The 17,453-nt window shown below is 35.8% G+C and overlaps 1 protein-coding gene across 1 annotated transcript in view; it reads right to left on the bottom strand.

Moving 5' to 3' along the window:
- The window catches only part of LOC137622351 (uncharacterized), a 41,544-nt gene extending 37,334 nt beyond the window's left edge, over positions 1–4,210 (bottom strand). Inside the window, exon 1 of the mRNA XM_068352935.1 lies at positions 3,917–4,210. Coding sequence (XP_068209036.1) covers positions 3,917–4,045 — 129 coding nt within the window. The 5' untranslated portion in view covers positions 4,046–4,210. The remainder of the gene's footprint in view (positions 1–3,916) is intronic.
- Positions 4,211–17,453: the final 13,243 nt, after the last annotated feature.

The raw sequence follows: 17,453 nt of genomic DNA, 5'->3' as shown, positions 1-17,453 counted from the left end.
ACGAACACACTGGTTCACGTGGATCATCGTATGCAAGTACAGTACAGTACTTCCGGGATTACCTGTTCTCGCTTTGATACCTGTTCGCACATCGAAGTTGCTTGCGGGTCACTCGTCAAGTACTCCCGCAGGAGTTTGGCGAGAGGACCTCTGAGATCCAGCATTAGGATTCACTGGACGAGTCATGCTGGACAGCGAAGTATAGCAGTTGCAACCAGCCTACGCGCTACCTCATCGTCTCGTTCCAACGAACCTCACTTCGGAGGAGACCACCCAGAAGAAGACCTAAAGCGCAAATGAGAAAGGTGTTTCCCTCTTTGAGAGGGACAGCTCAATGCTGCAGACAAGTACCGACAGCACTTGTGTAAGCGGTGACAAAGCGAGCAAGGAGACGGTTATGAACACGAAAATGTTCGTGAGCATACAGCTAACGAAGTGATGAGATCTCTACTGGTAGAAGGAATTGCCCGCCCTTGGGTGGGACAATTGTACAGTACAGTACTTGTAAGCAAATACAGTCTAGCCTACAAGAGGTTACCACCCATGAGGTACCAATCCCGAAGGATCTGGACTAATCGATGTCGGCAATAACCCTTAAGAATCAGGGCCTACGAGACTCATCGATGGAAAACGGCGACAGCAAGCAGTCCTTCGCTAGCTAACAAGACTCGTTTCGTATCCCCCGGGTACAGAGGGAAGGCAGTCTCTCCCGCAGGCAGGAACGGTAACTAACCCCTGTTGATGCCGTCAGCCATTCTCCCTGCAAGCGGGAAGATTGCTGGACAGTGGTTGGTGGAGAGTAACTCTCCATCAAAAGGAAAGTTGCCCAACACTTAGTGGAGGTTAACTTTCCCTCAGAAGGGGAAGTTGTCCACCTGGAGACGGGTTCATCGGTGAGTGCTCTTGGACTTCTACTACCTAGAATTGCAAACTTCCATCTCTGAACACCATACTAAGGCAGCTAAAGCAGCTTGGCTGGGCTAGATCAGAAGAGGCTTTGCTTAAAGCAACACTAAGATAGGCTAGGCTAAGCCATGAGAGGCTAGGCCTGATCCAACACTAGATAGGGTAGGCTAGATCATGAGAGGCTAAGCCTGAGCAGCACTGTAGGAGCTAAGCCAGGCATGAAGCAGCACTAGAGAAGCTAAGCTAAGCTTGAAGCAGCATTAGCCAGGCCAGACTAGCTTGGCTTGAAGCAGCCCTGGCAACTCTAAGCTATGCCTGAAGCAGCACTAGCCTGGCTTGGCAGGGCTAAAGCAGCACTATATAAGCTAGGTGCTAGGTTAGGCTAAGCTAAGGTAGGCCAAGCCAAGTTAGGCTAGACCAGAAGCAGCACTGGGCAATCTAAGGTAGCACGTGTACAACACCCATCGTGATTGATTACAGTTCTACACACAAAACACACTATCACTAACAACCACAGTACTGATGGGCAATTTTTTATGGGATAAGGACTGAATATCTAAAAGTTGTCATAACTGAGTGAGGTTGTCACCCACAATAACCACGTCCGAACATGACAAAAATTCCAAGTTGTCAGGATTATTTGTGGCCGTAAACTACTACGAGCCAGCACAGAACAATTGGGTGATCACTTACAGACTGGCTTACCCTCTCAAGAACGCTCTGCAAGCTATCAATCGCAAATAGTAGCCAATTGGTTCATCATAAAAAGAGGAACAAAAAGAGTACTATTCATTAATACAGAAATCAAAGTTTTAATGGTACGGTCCAGAACAAAATGGAAAAAGACCCAGAAACTTTTTACAGTACTTTATATTCAAAATGATATTTACATTTGCAAAATTTACCATCTTTCACTTTCACACCATGTCCAGGTCAACTGACCTTCCACACCATGGCAGTAGTACCGGTCAACGGTGTTATGAAAGGCTAGAAAAAGGTAAGGGCATGAATAAGCTCAAGGCATTTTATAAGTGCATGTCCGTATGACCATGATGACAGCACTTTCAGGATATTTTTGCCAGTTCAAAGAATGGCCAATGCCTCGTGGTGCTTTCTCCTGCATTCCTGATTTCTGCTGCATGTGTCACATGGACATCAGCAATGTCTTTGTTAAAGAACACTTTGCCAACATTACAAGTTTTACATACCACACAATGGTCCTAAAAAGCGGCCTAATATATACTATATATATACTATAAATAAAATTCAGCATTGCACTTAATGAATTTAAACACTTCCCAAATCTAATTCTTTTTTAAGAACCAAACTGTTTCCACGTCAAAATTCCACTGATATCTTACAAAAGGCCGCAATATGAAAAAACAAATAAATCAGGTCTGATCAAGATGAACAGTTCTGATTGGTTAATCTAAAAAAGTGGTAGAAATTTTAGGCACAACCAAGGTTGAACTTTGCACGAGACTGATCCAATTCAAATATCACGACCTGGCATAACACTTATCAAGCCTTTGGTTCAAAATGCAAATACAATCCAGCAAAAATATGTCCAGAGAATCCTAACTTTTTATATATCGAATAATCCATTGCATTTCATGAATACAATGTGACTTCTAACTTTATACACACTTAACCATGAGATAGGAGTGTAAAAACATATTATGTCAGGGGCCCAAAACCTCATGAATGGGTGGTATGCTCCAATAATCATGGTGAAAAATGCATAAAACACAAGATAGCAAGTAGGAAAAATATATAGTTCATGTATTTGGCTATAAATTTAAGTATCATATATATATCTAAATTTCTTTAAAACACATACTATCATATAGATAAAAGTTATCAAAATCAACAGATTAATCATTATTATTACTTTAACTTATTAACGGTCAGCTATGTAACAATACATGACAATTCCGATCAGGGAGGAGCTCCCAATGTGTAAGACAAAACTTCCTAAATTAGGTTAAGTAAAAAAAGTTATATGTCAATGGTTACTAGTGCAGGTGCAAGAATAAAGGTTTTATCCATGATTTTACGTTGTTAGCACCTCAGCATTAATGCTACGAAAAATCAAGAAACAATGAATTAACTCATATAAATATAGAAGCTGGTTGCTTGCACACAAATAAAGACTAGAACAGTGAAATTACTGCAAGGTATCTGGACAAAACTCCTCCCTTATACACTACAATTCTGTGTACTCACGAAATAACATCCACAAAATTTAGTAGATAGGTCCACAACACAACTTCAACAAGGGGCCGATTAAAGGACAGATTTAAACAACATCAAGGCTCGTCTTACAATTCCGTTACCTGCAGCAACTATGGTAGATGTTTTGTTGAGGTAGTACAGAAATCAAGGTGATATGTACTAACTTTGGACTCATTGAAACCGACATAAATCATTGTGTCCTTAATCATGGGGCATGGGATTACCCAACCCAGCCTTAACCATAAAACAAATAGCTTAAAATTACCTTTATACAAAAGTGGAGGATTTAAAGGAAAAATATAAGTATGAAACTCGACTTAAAGAAAAACATAGCAAGTATAAAAATAACTAAACAATATTAGGGATGAATGTATGATAGCGGCCACCTGTATGTATTATTATTATGGCTAACTTAGAATATGGCAGTGTAAGGGGGGTCGCAGAGGAGTGTTAGCCGCCCGTTAAAAAAGTAGGCAAGGACACAGCTTGTAGGTTAGGTTAGGGGGGAAAGTTTAGGTTAGGGGGGAAAGTTTAGGTTAGGGGGGAAAGTTTAGGTTAGTTGATGTTCATTTTTAATCCAAGCGGGAGGAACTGACCACTGATATACAAAATCTCCCAATAATATTCACAAGCAATAATACAAAATATACTGTATACCAATTAGGTTAGTTTGGGCTAGCATACATTAGCATTTCTAAAAACAAAGAAACAGCCCCAAACCAACTCATTAAACATGTATGGTTTCAAATCCCTTCTTCAGAATGACCCTCTTTACCTCTGAGAAGCTGTGTCTGTGCCGTAAGGGGAGGCCCCTGCGATTTCGGAGAAGTTGGTTCGTGCCAACCCCGCCTGCCGCCCCAGCTCCGACGGGCTCTGGTCGCTTGGCCAGCACTCCACCCATCATCACCACATTCTCGTTTTTCTTGTGGCTTCTTCTTCATCACCTCCTTCAGTTGCACACATCGCCACAAGACACACTGATGCCTAGAACCGACATCATTTCATAACAGAAAGGCGGCACAAATGAACTCCATCTTCGATTGGCGTTCGATTTGTTTACATCCTGAGTGAGCACTACCGGACTAAAGTATTAATATGACCATGAGAAAGGGGTACGAGCGTAAATTTTATTTTTATAATCAATTTTTATTCCATGAAAGATGTGATATTGAGTATTAATATGATTTATAACATAAGATAAGAATATTTTATATTTTTAGATGCACGATGTACCCATTATTTCAATGCAATTGGAAACAAATCATTCGAAATCCCGAGACAGCTTGTGACGTAATCATTTGTGGATGACAGGTTGCTCCAACGCAGTTTATGGAGAACGTCACAGAATAATTTTTTTTATGGACAATTTGTATTTCTATTTTCCATTCTTACCGGGGAAATTTCTTTTAGCTTCGAGGTACATCCGGAAAAAGAAGGCCAAGCTTCATGATTGTAAATGTCATGGCTATTGTTGCATTAACCTTTAATAGAGTATCAAATTCCTTAACAATTAATAACTGTGATGTCTATAACGGAGCTTAAAATTGTGTGATTATTTGATGAATACACTAACATGGCAATGAGAGCTTAATAGTCATACCTAGGTTGAAATTGATTTGTTTTCAATATACTAAGATAAAGATTTTAATAGAACTCTCTCTCTCTCTCTCTCTCTCTCTCTCTCTCTCTCTCTCTCTCTCTCTCTCTCTCTCTCTCTCTCTCTCGAGTCAATGCGCTTAGAGATATTTCTAACGGAAATGTATATTCTGCTGATATGAACATCAAAAATGATGTATCGATATGAACAAGGTATTATTATTATTATTATTATTATTATTATTATTATTATTATTACGTGAGTATGAAGGTGGAGTTACAAGGAAGGTTGAGAAACGGAAACCAAAAATAATGACTTGCAAGGTGTAAGCCTATAGTGAGGAGTTAGGATCAAGTATAATGCATTTGTTGATAGAGATTGTTCTCTCAGTCAATTTCTAATGGAAATATGAGGATACGTATGCTATTCCAGAAGCTAGCCGTAGGCGGGATGCATATATAATTATAAAATGTTAAATATATTTTAAAATGATGTCCATGTCATTCTAAAAGGTTGTTTATGATATTCTAAATGTCTATTTTATTCTAAAATGCTGTCTATAATATTCTAAATTGTTGTCTTAATCATTCTAAAATGTTTCCTATACCATTGTGAAATGTTGCCTGTATTATTCTGAATGTTACTTGTAACATTCTGAAATGTCTATTTCATCATTTAGTAGGTTGGCTTGGGCACCAGCCACCTGTTGAGATACTACCACTAGAGAGTTATGGCGTCTTCTGACTGGCCAGACAGTACTTCATTAGATCCTTCTCTCTGGTTACGGTTCATTTTCTTTTCGTCTACACTTACACACACAGAATAGTCTGCCCTATTCTTAACACATTTTCCTGTCCTCATACACCTGACAACACTGAGATTACCAAACAATTCATCTTCTCTCTAGGGGTTAACTACTGCACTGTAATTGTTCAGTGGCCACTTTCCTTTAGGTAAAGGTAGAAGAGACTCTTAGCTATGGTAAGCAGCCCTTCTAAAAGAACACTCCAAAATCAAACCATTGTTCTCTAGTCTTGGGTAGTGCCATAGCCTCTGTACCATGGTCTTCCACTGTCTTGGGTTAGAGTTCTCTTGCTTGAGGGTACACTCGGGCACACTAATCTATCTAATTTCTCTTCCTCTTGTTTTTGTTAAAATTTTTATAGTTTAAACAGGAAATACTTATTTTAATGTTGTTACCGTTCTTGGAATATTTTATTTTCCTTGTTTCCTTTCCTCACTGTGTTATTTTCCCTACTGTAGCCCCTGAGCTTTTTTTTTTTTTTATAGAAATGGGGTCCTCTAGAGAAGGAAAATAAGACGTAATATGATGGCAGGTTAAATGAAAAAACGTGTTAGTAAACATGATACGAACGAACGTGTTTCGCAATACGTATTTCGTCAAGTTTCTTTAAATCTTGAAGGCTAAACATCAATATATTGAATGCAGGGTGAATCTGAGATGCTGCTGTAAAACTTTGGATGTGGGAAAAAAAACCAACATCAAATACTGATAATGATAATGTTAATGTTTTAGAATTTTATCGGTTATAAATCGGTTATTATGAATTACTTTTACTTTTAGGGGTTTATTTCTCGCCCTCCATCAGACACTGAGTCTGTTCAGGCGGGCCTTGGTGTGTGAAAATAATTTCTTTCCAGTTAAGATTTTTAATCCAGAAAGGAAAATTCTTTCGATATTGATATTTAGTTGTGGTAATTTTGAATCTATTTCCAATAATACTGATTTTTAAATTGGTTAAAGTAGCCGTTTTCTTCTGCCATCAAATGAGATATTGCATTTGATTTTTTCAACAACTTTAATTGAATACGTGTTGCAAATCATTGGATGTAATTGACATTTATATCTTGAAAAATAGGAAAAATTAGTTACTGGACAAAGCTACTTTCCTGATCCTATCACACAAGGTAACCCTGCGTAATACGGGATCAATCTATTATTATTATTATTATTATCATTATTATTACTATTATTATTATTATTAATTGCTAAGCTACAACCCTAGTTGGGAAAGCAGGATGCTTTAAGCCCAGGGGCCCCAACAGGGAAAATAACCCAGTGAGGAAAAGAAACAAGGAAAAATAAAATATTCCAAGAAGAGTAACAACATTAAAATAAGTATTTCCTGTTTAAACTATAAAAACTTAACAAAACAAGAGGAAGAGAAATTAGATAGAATAGTGTGTCTGAGTGTACCCACAAGCAAGAGAACTCTAACCCAAGAGACAGTGGATGACCATGGTACAGAGGCTATGGCACTACCCAAGACTAGAGAACAATGGTTTGATTTTGGAGTGTCCTCCTAGAAGAGCTGCTTACCATAGCTAAAGCGTCTCTTCTACCCTTACCAAAAGGACTGAACAATTACAGAGCAGTAGTTAACCCCTTGGGTGAAGAAAATTTGTTTGGTAATCTCAGTGTTGTCAGGTGTATGAGGACAGAGGGGAATCTGTATCAAAAACTGCGTATTGATCGTCTATTGTCAAATCCAAATTATCGAAGCACTAAGAAAACAAGAAAGTCTTCAGTTTCTTCTCGAAAGCCTTAATATATTCAGTCTTTCGGATATCTATTGGGAACATTTATAGTCTTGTTGTAGTTAGACTTTCATTCAAACCTATATTAATTTCGTTTGTAAATTTCAAAGATATTCTCTTAATTTGTATAACATTGATCACTCTTTCTTTCTTTTTTATTTTTGCGTATATGAACTCATAGCTGTATTTTCTTTCTAATCAATTGAAAAAGTGACACATTATTATCATTATACCTAAGCTACAATCCTAGCGGGAAAAGCAAGTGCTTTAAGCCAAAGGTCTCCAATAAGGAAAAATAGCCCAGTGAGGAAACTAAACAATGAAATAAATAAACTACAAGCAAAGCGATGAACAATTTAAAATACGATATTTTAAGAACAGCAACAATTGTAAAATATGTCTTTAAGGTATAAACTATAAAAAAACGTTCTCTGACGAATGCAAGTTTCCAAGATAGATAGAATATAATTTTCAGCATTCACTATTATACTCAATTTTTCTTAATGAGGCGCATTTGCACTGACTCGCAGCTGTGCGCTTTTAGCTCGGAAAAGTTTTTCTGCTCTCTGATTGGTTAGAATTATCTTGTCCAACCAATCAACGATCAGGAAACTTTTCCGAGCTAAAAGGCACCTCTGCGAGTCGGTGTAAATCTTCCTCACTAAAAAGAATTGACTATAGTCATGCTTGTAAGAAACTCAATATTGTTAGCAACGAATACTGAATTATTACAATAACTATACCTGATATTAGCCTCACGCCGGATAAATTGGAGGGGGAGTGGTGGGTTATTAATCAAGGCCCGTCACTAGCAGTAACGGGAGATTACAAACTCGAGAGTAATCGAGATTATCTATTGATTTTTTTACATAAGGGTACGGATCCTCACTTCTGCAGGAGGGTGGCGGCTGAATCTCTCTCTCTCTCTCTCTCTCTCTCTCTCTCTCTCTCTGCCCGAAATATATTTTGCCTGTAAATTAAAGCAGTTATATAAAGACTGCATAATGTATATATATATATATATATATATATATATATATATATATATATATATATATATATTTATATATACACACACATATATATATATATATATATATATATATATATATATATATATATACATATACACATATATATACATACATATATATACATATATATATATACATATATTATATATACATATCTATGTATATGTATCAATATATACTGTGTGTGTGTATATATATATATATATATATATATATATATATATATATATATGTGTGTGTGTGTGTATATATAATATATATATATATATATATATATATATATATATATATATATATATATATATATATATATATATATATATACACACACTAGTGTATGTGATCCATAAATGCACACACACACACACATATATATATATATATATATATATATATATATATATATATATATATATACTGTATATCTAGCCCTTCCTATCAACTACCCTTTCCTAACGACAACACTCTAATCTTCCCTCTTCATCTTATTTCGATATAGAGACCCTAAAGACTTTATAATATTGTTGGACGCAACGAGGAACCTTATCGTTGGTATTCTTAATTTTTCACTGACGTGGGGACGCTATATTACTCTACGGAGTTTGTCATACAATTTCATTATTATTATTATTATTATTATTATTATTATTATTAACTAAGCTGCAACCCTAATTGAAAAGCAAACGCAATGAGGGCAGGAAATACGGAAATAAATAAACTATATAAAACGTAAATATGGCTAATAGGCTTATTGTTGATAATAATAATAATAATAATAATAATATTAATAATGATAATAATAATAATAATAATACAGTAATGCATCTAAACAGAGAATAAGCTTGGGTGATTAGTACCACTCATGAGAAAGCCTCCATTAATATGAAAGGAATCAGTCGCTGGCAACTCGTATGTACAAGAAACCAGGGACGAGTACAAGACCTGTTGCATGTTTGAATGTTCGTGGAAGATTCATATGTATCTCTGTAGATACTTGTTTGGTATGTATCATATTACTTACGTTTATTAATCTGTCTTTTAGTTTTATCTTCAAGAGAACATAACGCTAAAACTAGCATTTAAGGAGCAGTAACATATTTAGTCTGTATCAAAATGAGTCTGGCTTAAATCAAGAATTAAGAGAATATCTGGCAACTATTTTACTTTCTTTGATTCCAATAAGAGCTCGAGAAGTGCCAAATCAAAGATTGGATAAAGGGAGAAATTTATTCGCTATTAGAAAATGTTCATCCTTCAAAAAGGACGATTAAAACACCGTACCATAAGTTATGTGGTATTGATTTTGTGTGATTACACACACACACACACACACACACACACACATATATATATATATATATATATATATATATATATATATATATATATATATATATATATATGTGTGTGTGTGTGTGTCTGTCTGTGTCTGTGTCGTAAATATTGTTTTTTTTTATAAAAGCGCCGCACGCATAGGCCTATTTCTTGTCTGCAAGGTGCTGAGGTGTCAACATTAAGCACATTCGGGTGCTACTATAGCGTGAGGTCTACCGCTGAATTATTCGTCCCTCATAGATGAAACACATTTCATACATTTGTTTAAGCAATAAACACTCAATTTAAACATATTTTAGAAATGTCTTAAAATGATAATTGGAATTTTGATTATATTGAAAAAAAAATAATAAAGGTAAAAATAAACATGTTATCATATATTTCCATATTTATTCTAGCGATACAAAACAATAAACACTTAATTTAAACATATCTTAGAAATGACTTAAATAGATAATTGGATTTCTAATTACATTAAAAAAAGGAATAAAGGTAAAAATAAACATGTTATCATATATTTCCATACATTTATCCTAGCGGTACACACTTCGTACATCTTCTAAGAAAGACACAAATAGATCATTGGAATTTTTTCTTATCACCTTCCAGCAAAAATAATCAAAATGAGACTGGAACAGCTGACGACCAACACCTCGCATTAATCTCTTCAGAATCATCGTTTTAGCGTCCAACCACGATAGCTCAATTGCCTGTGTGTGTGCTCCTGTCGCTGGATCTACATAATATTGCTGGTGGTTCACTGTAGAATGCTGGTACCCCATGGCATTTAGGTTGCGGAAGGTCCAAGCTTGTCGCGTGGTAGACCTCACCCTCCGCCTGGGTAGGCGACATATGGCGGTAGACCTCACGCTATAGTAGCACCCACATTCGGATAAACTTCTACATATATTACTTAGATTTTGCCATAAATAGGCCTAGTCCATATTTCTCCATATCATCATCTATTCGAACAAGACTGAAGTTAGCCATAGTTGCTAAGTTAACGTATTTAACTATGTCCTTTATTCTTTTTTTTACAAACCAACGGTTAAAGTTTGATATTACAAAGGTGGTATGTCTATCTGCACGTTAATATAACCCTGTACCAGAAGAATCAGAGGGTGTAATTATATCATTAATAAACATACCTTAGTAAGTGAACAATAGGCCTAGTCATACAACCTTAAATGATCATTAATCAAGCAAAATGAGCTAGTTTATCAGTATACGAAAGAGAACACGTAACCCTGGTTGACGTGATTCGAAGCGGCATAGGAATCAATATGTTAAACAATGGAACAACGGTATAAATAAATAAACAAAATGCACAGCCACGCTTTAAAAATGGACGGGTGGCAACAGAGCCGCTTTGGCTTGCTAATAATCTCCCTCCTGCGATATTATTTTTAATATTATTGATGAAATTAGCTAAGTGACACTTATGAATATGAAATTCGGTTCATATCATACACGGTTTCGCCGTGTTCGGCAAAAGATGATGACTGGATGGAAATTAAAATGGTTTAAGCGGATATAACAAAAAACGCAAATTCAGGTGAGCGGAAAGTGTGCTATTTCCAGTTCGGGTAAAGTATAAAAATAATTTTTTCCTGTATAAAATTATACTTTGGATTATATTTAAAAGCTATTGTGTTATATAAAGATGAATTGAAGACGTGATCTTATTTTTTAAATCGCGAGAGTAAGATCTTACTTTGTGGTCTTGAGAAAAGAAAATTCGACAATACAGATAAACGCAGAGGTTTAAAATCTGTATAGAAGCTGTGTGAAGGGAACTCTTCAGTTACCCCTCTCTCTCTCTCTCTCTCTCTCTCTCTCTCTCTCTCTCTCTCTCTCTCTCTCTCTCTCTCTCTCTCTCTCTCTCTCTCTCTCTCTCTCTCAACAATCGCCTCGTTGCCATGGTGATTAAATGAGCCATCGCTCATAGCAAATACGTGACAAAAACTAAACAAAATCACTTACGGAAACAACCGACCAGCTAAGCCGCGCTTGCTCAGTTGAGGGAAAAAACGACCTCTGCCAAGCATCTGATGAGCTCTTGGTAAATCTCGCAACTCTACGGACTTTCCCGCCATTTAGCGATTTTTTCAACTGCATTAAAAGCTGCTTTTAATTCTGACATGCGGTGATGAATATGATTATTATGAGAGTAATCTCCAGTTATGCCAGAGAGAGAGAGAGAGAGAGAGAGAGAGAGAGAGAGAGAGAGAGAGAGAGAGAGAGAGAGAGAGAGAGAGAGAGAGAGAGAGCATATTTAAATGTAGTCTACACTGTAGTTTAGACATATGGCAAACTATATAATTTTGTTCTTGATAGTTGGATTAGCAGATATTAGTCACAAAATTTATGTTGTATAACATTAGGATGTGATGATAGGTAATGATTTGCTTATGTGTGATTTTGACCCGATAGGCTACATGTGTAGAAATGTGATGTGTGTTTCAGTAATTATATATCTTTTAACAAGAGGAAAATAAATTTCTTTAATTTATCAATGATTATATGAAGTCATTAGCCTATAAATGAAATTATTCATTCACAGTGACTGATAGACCGTTATATCACTGATCTTTGCAGCGGCATAGAGAAATCATTCGAACAGTCTGTTATTTCCAGCTAATATTCTTATGAACATATAGATATAGTGACTATTTAAATCATATGACGAAATGCTTCAACGGTATATAGTTTATCAAAGGTCACCGATATTATTCTACGGTGTAAATTTCTATAGTTGCCAGATGTCTTCAGATGGATGATTGATAATTTGAAGTTGCCAAATGTTTCCAGATGGAAGATTGCTATTTTGAAGTGGCCAAATGCTTTCAGTTGGATGATTGCTATTTTGAAGTTGCCTAATGTTTTCAGATGGAAGATTGCTATTTTAAAGTTGCCGTTACTATTCCACTGCAGAACAAGGGCCTCAGACATATCCTTCCACTTGTGTCTGTTTACGGTCTTTAGTTCGTCAATCCATCATCTTCTCTTCCTTCACCTGATTCGTTTACAATTTCTATGGACCAATTCTGTTTTTCTTGATGTCCATTTATTGTCTGTCATTCTCATTATATGTCCTGTCCATTTCTTTTTCTTACTTGTTATCAACATAGGTAGTGGGTTCTCCAAGGCACCAGCCACCCATTAAGATACTACCACTAGAGATTATGGGGTCTTTTGACTGGCCAGGCAGTACTCATTGGATTCTGCTCTCTGGTTACGGTTTATTTTCCCTTTGCCTACACACACACACACACCCACAGAGAATAGTCTGGCCTATTCTTTACCTATTCTCTTTGTCCTCGTACATCTGACAACACTGATATTACCAAAAAATTCTTCTTCACCTAAGGGGTTACTGCACTGTAATTGTTCAGTGGCTCCTTTCCTCTTGGTAAGAGTAGAAGAGACTTTAGCTATGGTCAGCAGCACTTCTAGGAGAAGGACACTCCAAAATCAAACCATTGTTCTCTAGTCTTGGGTAGTGCCCTAGCCTCTATACCATGGTCTTCCACTGTCTTGGGTTAGAGTTCTCTTGCTTGAGGGTACACTCGTGCACAATGTTTTGTCATATATCTCTTTCTCTTGTATTTTCAAAGTTTTTATAGTTTATACATGAGATATTTATTTTAATGTTTTTACTCATCTTAAAAATCTTATTTTTCCTTGTTTCCTTTCCTCACTGGGGTATTTTCCCTGTTAGAGCCTCTGGGTTTATAGCATCCTGCTTCTCCATCTAAGAATATATATATATATATATATATATATATATATATATATATATATATATATATATATATACATATATATATATACTCATTAAGACGGTCATATGTATATACAGCTATTACAAAGCATTAACTACAGTGACATTCAAATTCGCAATGCATAGAATCGTTTCAAGATAAATTTGACTTACCATTGTATATGTAACCTCATGAATTTGCAATACTAAATCATCTGTATTTCACAAGGATAAAGACTAATCGTTATTTTTCAGAAGAATATGGTTTATCTATATGTATTTATAACAAACAACGCACAAGCACCCGGTAGAAATCGCCACAAAGGATTAGTAGTTTTTAAATCCTCCATACATAGCGGATTTACTCCAAAATTAAACCATTTTGAAGTGATAGACTGATGATCGGTCTTGTCAAATTTCATGAAATTCTATACAACCGTCCTTTAGATATTTCACGAAGCAAAGACCAACACACAGACAGAACACAAATAACAAATAAACAAACAAACGCAATCAGATAGGACTAAAGAATGACGTCATCGATTGAAGGAAAAAAACAACGGACTCTCGCTAAAGGGGTAAACTCTGTGCTACTTGTTTGGAGGGACGATGGGGGGTGGGGGGTGATGGGGTTTCCTTGGTAGGATGGCTGGGTGTGTCAATGGGGGAGGGGTTCATACCCCCAGAAGCCTAAATACCCCCTTCAGTCTCCCCTTCCCTTCTCGGTGTTCATCTTGAAAGCGGTAGCGTCAATGTTACTTCTGTCTGGCAGACGATGTTTTTAATTCGCCAAAGGATTGGTCGAATGAAATGCGTGCGTTGGTATAAGTATATAATATAATATAATATATAATATAATGTAAGGGTCTCTGTTCATATATTCGTTGTATACGGGTTATATAATACTTGAGGGAAATACGTGGGAGTTTGTTCTTAATGTATAGGTCTATGTGTTTGAATGTATGATGTATTCATAAAATCCCCACTTGTGTACATAGAAAAGCTGTATAATACGCAATAAAAAAAAGATGTATGGATGTTGTAACGATCTAAAAATTTAATCTTGACTATTTCCAAGATTAGACGCTGATTATTTTTTATTACCCTGAATAGTAATAAAAAATATTTTCAATACTGAAAGCTGTGTTAGAGCTGTAAGATTTGACCTGTAAACGCTGGTATTCGACCTGAGGTCAGAAAATTTCACTGAGTATAGCTAATAAATATCTAAGAATTGACCTAATTTCTATTTACCTGGTAATAATAAAGACAATCCATCAATCTCTACAGTATGAATATGCCAGAGACCAATGTGTTGGATTTTCTCTTGGGCCACCCATAATGTAGAATGGAAAATAAAATTGATAAAGGACCTTTGATATTAAGATGTAATGTACATTGGTTCAGGTCAATGCTCTAATGTGAAGGCCACTTCGGTATGCATTAGATAATCCAAATTCGTCCTAATAAGTGACAAATATTTCATAATGAAAGACAAAGTTGACCTACTGAGTGTTAAAGTTGTCTTAAAAGATAATGTTTTTGTCTTAACAAGTGCCAAAGCAGTCATTAGAACTTAGAAGTGGCAATAGTTTATTAACAGGATACTTTACGTCAAGGCAGAAGCTCGCCCAAGGATAAAGATTGAGAATATTGATTGATTGCAGTTAACTAATAGTTGTAAAAAATAGATAGTAGACCCACAATGATGAGGAAAAGTTCGGTAGATTTTGAAAAACAAGTTAATGTAGGTAATGGTAAAAAGAAGAATTGTAAGACATATAGCCTAATGCGAAAGCTAATGTAGATGCAAGAGGGAGAGGAATATGTGAAAATGCTGGTACATATGTAATCAGGGCAAGTGGTTTTGATAAGAGTGAATAAAGATGATCATATAAGATAATGAATAAACTAGGGCTTAAGGTTAAAGAAACAGAACTGGGAGGAGTAGGCCTAGATGAAGATTTGTAAAATGACAGGAACCAGTAGGTCTATTAACTCAATGCAAAGGAACACCTAATTTAAGGGCTGTGAATATCTTAATGCAATGATCTGATTTGTGTGAGCATCTTGAAATTAATATAATGGGTGATGACAATATTAGAAAAGTCAAAGAAAATAAAGAAATAAGATTGCAGTATGTGTACATAAGATTAGCGAGAGTGTATCTGAATGTCCGACGGGATTGTTGAGAAACACAATATTGTATGGAAGATAGGTCTAGGAGTAAACAACTCAAACCTTTTGACAAATTGTTGCAGAATGTTTAATACATCGGGGGTTAATCAACCATTAAGTAGTTAAAAAGATGAATGTGGCATGACAGTAGTGATATTTCTCTCTAGAGCCATCCCTAGATTATTGTTATTATTATTATTACTAGCCAAGCTACAACCCAAGTTGGAAAAGCAAGATGCTATAAGCCCAAGGGCTCCAATAGGGAAAAATAGTCCAGTGAGGAAAGGAAATATGGAAATAAATAAATGATAAGAACAATTAACAATAAATCATTCTAAAAACAGTAACAACGTCAAAACAGATATGTCTTATATAAACAATTAACAACGCCAAAACAGATATGTCATATATAAACTAATTTGTAAAAAGACTCATGTTAGCTTAGTCAAAATAAAAACATTTGCTGCAACTTTGAACTTTTGAAGTTCTACTGATTCAACTACCCGATTAGGAAGATCATTCCACAACTTGGTAACAACTGGAATAAAACTTCTAGAATACTGTATAGTATTGAGCCTCACGATGAAGAAGGCCTGGCTATTAGAATAAACTGCCTGCCTAGTATTACGAACAGGATAGAATTGTCCAGGGATCTGAATGTAAAGGATGGTCAAAGATATGAAAAATCTTATGCAACATGCATAATGAACTAATTGAACGATTGATATCTAGATCCGGAATAAGAAATTTAATAGACCGTAAGTTTCTGTCCAACAAATTAAGATGATAGGGGAAATGACTTTATACTAAACCTTCCAAAATCAAACTATTGTTCTCTAGTCTTGGGTAGCGCCATGGCTTCTGTACCATGGTCTTCCACTGTCTTGGGTTAGAGTTCTATTTTATTTCTCTTCCCATTGTTTTGTTAAAGTTTATATGGCTTATATTGGATATATTTATTTCAATGCTGTTACTATAATTAAAACATTTTAGCTTTCCTTGCTTCCTTTCCTCACTGGGTTATTTTCCCTGTTGGAACCCCTGGGCTTATAGTTGTAGCTTAGCAAGTAATAATAATATAATAATAATAATGAATATAAAAATCTGCCTGTTCAGCCTAATATCTCCCCTATATAATAAAGAGCAAGTGTCTTTATATAAATATATTTCTTTTCGGTCACACTAAGCTTTCCCCGTCCCTCGGTTGTGGGGGAGAAGAGTAGTCATACCCAAGTGAGAGGGGGTGCGTGTGAACTTTATCTGTATATTTAGCTGTCATTTGACGGGTTGCTTACACTAGTGTATATATATATATATATATATATATATATATATATATATATATATATATATATATATATATATATATATATATATATATATATATATATAAATAAGAACAGAACATCCCAACTCTTCTTTTATCTGTTGCTAATATATGCAAATGGTGGGTCCGCCCTCCTTCAACTTTCCAAGCTTCCTCTCGGAGGAGAGGCGGAACGCGACCCATTAACGAGCACCGCCGAAGCAAAAGGCGCCAATCCCAACCATTGCCTGACAGTAGAGACCTTGACTGATCCTGCCTTCAATATCAGGTGGAAATTGACAGCTGTCAGTTGGCGGCTGAGCGGCTCAGCCGCTCAGTGTGACCCCGACCTGACATGGTTTCGGGCGGGGGAGCTCTGACAGATTGCGTAAACTTCAGGCCTCTGCGCTTCTGTTTTAATGATTTTAATTTTGCGTTTAAGGGAGGTTATACAGTTGTTAGGCTATGGCATTAATAGCATATATATATATATATATATATATATATATATATATATATATATATATATATATATATATA

The sequence above is a fragment of the Palaemon carinicauda genome, chromosome 29 (genome assembly GCF_036898095.1).
Source record: "Palaemon carinicauda isolate YSFRI2023 chromosome 29, ASM3689809v2, whole genome shotgun sequence".
Taxonomy (NCBI): Eukaryota; Metazoa; Arthropoda; class Malacostraca; order Decapoda; family Palaemonidae; genus Palaemon; species Palaemon carinicauda.
Note: the sequence above shows the minus strand (reverse complement) of the source record. Positions and strands in the feature narration are given on the sequence as shown.